General features: G+C 49.2%; 1 protein-coding gene across 3 annotated transcripts in view; it reads right to left on the reverse strand.

Annotated features, from left to right (window-relative positions):
* The window catches only part of CCDC85A (coiled-coil domain containing 85A), an 83023-nt gene extending 81945 nt beyond the window's left edge, over positions 1–1078 (reverse strand). For all 3 annotated transcript variants that reach the window (XM_072857524.1, XM_072857523.1, XM_072857525.1), the window contains exons 1-2: positions 983–1078; positions 191–670 (exon numbers count right to left, since the gene is read on the reverse strand). In XM_072857524.1, coding sequence (XP_072713625.1) covers positions 191–670; positions 983–985 — 483 coding nt within the window. In that variant the 5' untranslated portion in view covers positions 986–1078. The remainder of the gene's footprint in view (positions 1–190; positions 671–982) is intronic.
* Between the last annotated feature and the right edge of the window lie 6347 nt (positions 1079–7425).

Consider the following 7425-nt stretch of genomic DNA (forward strand, 5'->3'; position numbering starts at 1 on the left):
CATCTCTTAACCAACCGGTAACTCAATTTTTAAGCGGGCTCAAACGCTATTCACTCCAGTCCTCGTTCACTTTTCATGCGATTCTCGGTAACGGCTCCTCCCAGACCAACCACCTGATGAGATCGCTCCCGGCGGGAGACGCGGAGACACCGCAGAAACTTCAGGGGTCCCACCCCGCCCACCCCGCTACCTTCAAGCCGCGGATCTCGCCGAGGTGGAGCTGGAGGCGGCGGTTCACCTCGCGGATGAGGTTACTGTGGTCCAGCATCGCGCTCATCTTCTCGGCCTCGGCGCGACGGAGGCTGCGGATCAGCTCCTCCTTGCTCCACTTGAGCAGCTCCTCGTCCGACACCTTGGACAAGTCCTCGGCCGGCGCCGCCCCGCAACTTTCCGCCGCCACTTTCGACATGGTGGCGGCCCGGCAGCCCGGGGGCACGCTGCCGCCACCCCGCCGCCACGGGGCTACAGCCCTCCCGGGGCCGCCCCCCCGCCGCGGCCGCAGCCGCAGCCGCCCCGCGGTGCGCAGGGGAAAGGGCAAGCCCGGAGCCCGCGGGCAGCTCCGGCGGGAGGGCGGGGTGGCCCCGGCTCCAGCGCTCGCGGCGGCGGGGCCGGGCTGGGGTCGGGGCTGGCGGTTACGAGGGAAATCACTTCTGGCCCCAGGCAGCGGATCCTGGAAAAAAGGAGGAAGAGGAGGAGGAAAGGGTGTGGAGGAAGCCGGGCCACACTCTGGGGAGCAAACTTCCCCCGTCGGGGGGGGGGGGGAGGGGGAAGAAAAAAGGAAAAAGAAAAGACCAAGACAAAGGAAACCCCAACAAGCCCGGCTCTTTCAATAGGTCAGCGGCAGCAGCGTGCGCCTCGTCCTCCCGGCTGCGCCAGGGCTGCCCGGCCCTGGAAGCGGTGCCTCTCACGGTAACCGACGCCGCTCGGCTGAGGGATGCAGGCGCGCCGAGCGGGGAGGATGCGACGTCCCGAGCCAACGCACCATGGCGGAGGGAGGGTCGGGCCGGGATGCGCGGCGGGCGGCCCGGCTCCGCCGCAGCGGGAGGAGCGGAGCGGAGCTGAGCGGGGCGGGCGGGCGCTGCCGGCGCCAGTGGCGGGCGCGGAGCGGCTCGCGGCTTTTCACCGGGGCGCGCGCCACGTGCGGGCGGGGGGAGAGGGAGAGGGAGGGCGGCGCTGTCCCCGCGCGGCTCGCGGGCGCCACCTGCCGCGCGCTGCCCGCGCCGCCGCCCGCCCGGGCCGGCCGCCAGCCCGGCGGGGGCTGCTCCGAGGGGGCCCGGCCGGGCACCGCCCGTCCCTCCCGCCCGCACCGGGGCCGGCAGTCACGTACCCTTGGCTGCTCCTGCGGGCGGCCTCGCGAGGGTGCGAGGGGATGCTCGGAGGAAGGCCGGCGGGAGGGAGCTGCCGCTGTCGGTGCCGAGGCCGCCCCTCCGCCGGCGGCAGGCACACCTGAGGAGAGCATGCCAGCGGTCCCCGGCCCCGCCTCTCCATCCCGCCGTTTAGGAGGCACTTCAGTGAGCGGGTTTACATTTGGAAATCAAAGGTACGAACACAGCCACCCTCCTCTCAATCTGATCCCTCCACTGGGGCGGCTTGTGCGAGGTCACATTACATCACCGAAAGCCAGCACCACCTCAGCTTTCGCCTCATCTTTCGTTTACAGTGAGAATACTTAAGCCTTATAGAGCTGTTATCAGACAGAACTAGATACAGCTCCTCGCTGCAACTCTTTACTCAAGCTGAAGGTCGCATGCCATGAAATGAGCTCCCCACAGGAATTACGATTGGGATATTCGTATTTCTTCCTTGAGAATACTCAGCGGCGGAGCTGTGAGAGGCTTGCATTTCCCAATTTGCTGAGAGATACAAAGACTCTACATAAATCTGCCTTGCAGAGGATTTGAGACTGAAACTTGATAATCCATTCATGTTGCTTACAAAGAAAGATGATACGATGTATCTCAGTGGCAGAAGTGGATGAACTGAAACTATTAGGCAAATAATTGGTTGGATTCCCATTTAAATTGCCTAGTTCCCCCGAACAATCCCCTGCAGGCAGAGGAGGGTGCCTCACTTACTACCTCCAATTTTGCAATTTTATAATTACTTAGCATTAAAGAAGATTTCTGATTCTTGAGGGGAAAATTTAAAGTACTTAATATCAGCACTGGTGGATCACGAGGTTGTAGCCCGCCGAGCAGGGCTGGCTCTGCGGAAGGCAGCTGGGGAACGTGTGCCCTGCCTGTCCCACCACCACTGCCCCAGCTGGCTCCCTTGGCATCTTCCTGCCTCAGGCAACACTCTGCTCTGCCTGGTGGAAGGTCAGCCCATGCCACAGGACTAGACTAGCCAAGGACTGTTTTCTGCTCTGGTCCTATTTAAAAGTTGCCACAAGAATGGTTAAATCAAAGGCTATTCCTTTGTTCTTATTCCTAATCTTCTCCTTGAACTGTCACTTGATCACAATAAAAGTTCTCCTGCTCCTATCCACCTTGGGCTACACTTTGCATTTTCACCATGCCAAAAAGTCCTACATGTTTTCCCTTCCCAAGCGCTATTCAGAGATGTCCTTTCAGCTGATCCATTTTTCCATGTACCTCCACTTTCCCAGAGACATGCCAGACCCTCTGGTTCCATCCAGCTGGGTCCCAGGATGACCCAGCAAGGGCAGCCCCAGAAGCCCATACCAGCTTCCTCCCGTAACAGTCACTTGCCGAAGTCCTGGCATGGGAATCGCATTTGAGCTGCTCCCATAGGAACAGGCTGCTACTCAGGACGCAGGAGAACTACCCGCCACCCCTACTACAAACAGTACCCGTGCTGCAGAGTGAAGCACAAAAGGATGGGCATGTTTGCTGAGCTGCAATATGAACCCTGAAGTCCACCACTGTCAACAAGAGTTTCAAAGCACGGAGCTTTGCCATCATGAAATCCCATTTCCTGATCAGCGCTAAGTATTGTGTGAAAATTTTATTTTCTCTGAAAACTCTATCACTCTCTTAAGTCCTCTGAAATTTTTTCCACTGTAAAGAACAAAGCTTTAGATAAAAGCATCTGACCAGCCACAGCAAAAATACAGTAAAAGGCCATGAAAAGGAGCTGTCATCTGTTATGCCCAAATATATTCCATTTTAATGCAACCAAAAAGAACAGCTTGGGGGAAAGGCAGCGATAAATAAAGGCTTTTCTTATTCTTCTAATTCAGCATTATTAGTTGAAAGGTCATACGATGTTAGATTTTTAAATGTTCCAATGTATTTCTTTCCATGAAATAAACACTTGACTGAAAAATGTCTGAAAATTTTTAATCCAAAAGCTTCAGGAAAGAATGTCCACTTGCCTCAACTCAACGTTAACAGCATTTCTCAGGAGTAGCATTTCATAGCTTTTGAGCACGGGGTGCCATGGAAAGCATGGATCTGAGAGGAACAACTTCAGGGAACACTGCGTTCTCCGCCAATATGAAACACCTCCACATTTGTGTCTTCAGGAGGCACAGCTTTATTGTATAGACACAAAGGTGAAAGGAGAATTCATAAAGTATGGCCATTAGAAATAGTTTAATAAAGTCAAACTTCAAAAGTTTGGGACAAATGTAGCTCTAATAATGGAACCAAAAACATATCAAGTGAAACTAATCTGGAACGTTTCTATAAGGAGAGGATCTAATTTCACATTCACTCACGCTTGTGTAACAAGATCAAAACGAGAGTGGGAAGTGCGACATAATTATTCCCATCTTCTGGCAATTTTAAAACTTCACTTTCAGATAGTCCACCTTATTGCTCAAATGCCAAGTACTTCCCTATGCCTGGGCTGTTATCGCCAGTGGTGATGACAACAATTGCCCCAAAACAAGCACTTTATTTTTCACATTAAAGCTGATTTTTTGCAATCCTGTCTTACTCCCCTGAATAATTCTCATTCACAGGCTGAAGTGGAGAGACTAGGCAAATGAGCTAGGAGATTGCAGTGCTGGGATCACTGCAGCCTTTGTCCAGTGTCAAGGGGGATGGCAGTCCCCCTTCCTTCCAGTTCTTTCACACTGTGAGCCAAATGCTAGCAGCAATGTGGACCCGCATCCAATTATATCTCCATAGCTGACCATGGTTTGCCAACTCAGTAATATTTTCACTGCTGTGTCCTGCTCACCCCTGGATATGCAGCCATTGTTGCTGGCAAATCCTCCTGCAAGACCCTGAGGGCTAGCACTGGCTTTTCATTGCCGCTTGCAGACTACCTAGTGCTTTAAGTCTCTGATTGCTGGGCAGAGCCTCTAAGCATTATTATAACCAATAATAATTATACAATGATTTTAAAAACACTTTTGGACATTTCCAATGAGGCCATAAAGCCATTCAATAGCTGTCTGCCAAAAATGTGTCATAGCAAATGAATACTTTCATAGCAGTCATTTTACACAAAGATGGCTAAACTGTTTTTGTTCAGACTTTCCAAAAATACTTTTGAGAAGAGTTCAGACTTGAAAAATGTCATTCCCAAATTGGAAGGAAGTGGAAAGAGCTTTAAAAATGAAAAGTTCAAGTAATTTTAGTTACAGTTGCTTCTAGATGTTCTACCCATCATTCATGTGTCTGTAGCTGACACCCAACACAACATCACCCACACTGGCTGCTCTCTAATCCTAGTCCATTAGTTCTCTGCTGGCTCATCACCCATCCCTAGGCAGAGGTCCATACCTTCACATTGGTAACAAAAAAGATGACTCCCCCTCCTCACCTTCCCGTCCTGTCCTTCCTAAAGAGCCCCTATCCATCCATGGCAGCACCCCAGTCATGTCAGCTATCCCACCATGCCTCCATGATCCCAATGAGATCACAGCCCTGCAACTGCACACAGACCTTTTAATTCCCCTGTTTGTTCCCCACGCTGTCTGCATTAGCATACAGGCATTTCAGAGGCACCCAGCTGTGCTGATTTCCCAGGAAAAGTGATAGAGCTTCCCCTGCAATGCTGTCCTCTCAGCACCTCCTCATTTAGCTGCATATGCTTTAGGTGGGCACCCTTCAGTCCTGCATGTAGCTTCTGATGTCTCTCTTGTCCACATCACCCCGCATCCCTCGCTTACCAATCTGGTCCACTATTTCCTCACTTGTCTGTCATCAGCTCTCTCCTGTCCATTCTTAGGTCAAAGTTCTCATCACCAGGTTTGCCAGCACATTGGCAAAAATGCTTTTGCCTGATTTGGTCAGGTAGATCCTGTCTCTTCCTAACAGTCCTTGACACTCAAAGAGGGTCCCATGGTCATAAAAGCCAAATCCCTGTTGTCAGCACCAGCTGTGCAAGCACTCATTGACCACAGGATCCATCCACTCCTCCTCAAGCCCTTTTGGCATCATAGGAGTCTTCATTTTCCAACCTGACAAACACAGACCCTGGCTGCCCCTCCTTTATTCACTGGACCAGTAGAAGTTAGATTAATGCATTCACATCAGAATATTTTACAATACAATACAGAACAACTTTTCCTAGTGGAATCTCATACAGTGTTCATAGAGTGTTAGTACGTATAAAAATTAATAGACTGATACTAGACAGTCCATACAGTTTTTTTCTACTTCATTGCATACCCACTTCCATCACACAAGGGATATTAGGGATAATGCCATCTAGCTAAAGCTGGCCAGAAGCAAAATCCTTCATTACAGATGGTATTCAGAACATTTACAGACAGAATCCTCGTCTTTTGCTCCTGACTTTACGATAGGTAAAAGTAAACAGCCAACTTTGAACAAACCCAAACTTCCTTATGTTCACAACCCAGTGTGAACTATACTCACATTCTCAGGCTTAAACTCATTGCCTAGGCATGGTTTATTTATACTGTATCTCTTAATAAATCTGTTACAGGTATAGATACACCAGCACACTTTTCAGCTTTACATGAGATTAAAGACAGTATGATATGTGAAAGGGAAAGGGACTCAAGATACCAGTTGGTTTTCCAAAGCTCTTGTGCCCATGTGCCCTTGGCGTTTCAGAATGCCTCTCACCATTCTCTACTTTGACAGGGTTTCACAGAATCACAGAATCGTATAGGTTGGAAAAGACCTTTAAGATCATCGAGTCCAACCGTAAACCTAACACTACCAAGACCCCCACTATACCATGTCCCTAAGCACCTCGAGTTTCATTTCAAATCAGGAGTTTCATGTGTGAACTCCCTCCCAAGCAACACTGGCCACCAACCACAGCACCACAGCAAAGCCGACGCGCCAGTACAGCTGCAGAAAGTGACAAATGAATGGAAACAGCAGAGACTGCGGACCCCTAGGACAAGGCTGGCTCCATGAGGGCCCACTGTGCCATTCGTAAACCCTCTTGCTGATGTTTCAGCTTTATTGCAACCTAGATGACAAACAATTCCATGAATATAATTTCCAGTGCAACTATGAACTTTTAAGCTAGGCAACGTGCAGTTTTTTCATCCCAGAAATATATTTGAGAGAGAAAAAGGTTCATGTATTTCCAACTGCAAGAAAATGTAAAAGAAAGCTAGAAAAAATGTTTTCGGATTAACAATCTGGAGAGGGGAAAAAAAGCTCAGCTTGAGTTAGTCATTGGGCTTTTTAAAACTTCAGAAAGTTTCAACTTTAAACCCTTTAATTAATTACCTATGATAAATAGCTTCTATTTATTCTGTAAGAAAAAAAACAAATAAAAACTTTTTTCTTCTTGAAATTGTTGAAAAATTTATCTCCTTTTTTCAAAATTAAGAATTTCTTACAAAACAAAGTTTGCTATGAACTTCCTCCTACTGCCACCTACATATTTCTCACAATCTAGCTATCATGCAACTGTGTGGTGAGCTGGATCAGCTTCATGAGTCAATGAAAAAAAATTTTTTTAAAAAAATCAACCACTTAAAAATAATGACTGGTTTTCCAGTGGATGATTGCACTGATCTGGCTCACAGTACCTATACTGAATGCAAGGGAGGTGGAGGGAACACACAACCTCAGGGATGGGGGCGGAGCAAGACCATCCCTGTTGATGGCAGCCTGCTTTTAGAGCAGATTAAACACACCATGACAGTGAGCCTTCTGGAGAGCCACCAAAGATGCCCCAGACAAGAGGAGTAGAGAGCAATTAGCACTTCCTGCTCGAGTTTATGTGGTGACTGTGGCTCAGACAGACTTGCAGATGGGACTTGGAATCTGTAATAGAATGAAAAATCCTGAAAGGCCTTATGTGGGCACTTTGCTTTTTATTTCAGTTGGAAAACTGATTGGAGACTTTTGTGGCCCTCCTCCAGGACAAACCTGGGAGCCCCAGGTCACGGATTACTCACAGGAGGTGCCAGGAAAAGATACCGCCACTCAAACTGACTCGGAAATTGCTTTCGCAGGTCTTGGCCAATACTCCTAAACCATTTGTTAATTTCAGTGAGGTACATGTAAATGAACA

This window comes from Ciconia boyciana, chromosome 3 (assembly GCF_034638445.1).
Source record: "Ciconia boyciana chromosome 3, ASM3463844v1, whole genome shotgun sequence".
Classification (NCBI taxonomy): domain Eukaryota; kingdom Metazoa; phylum Chordata; class Aves; order Ciconiiformes; family Ciconiidae; genus Ciconia; species Ciconia boyciana.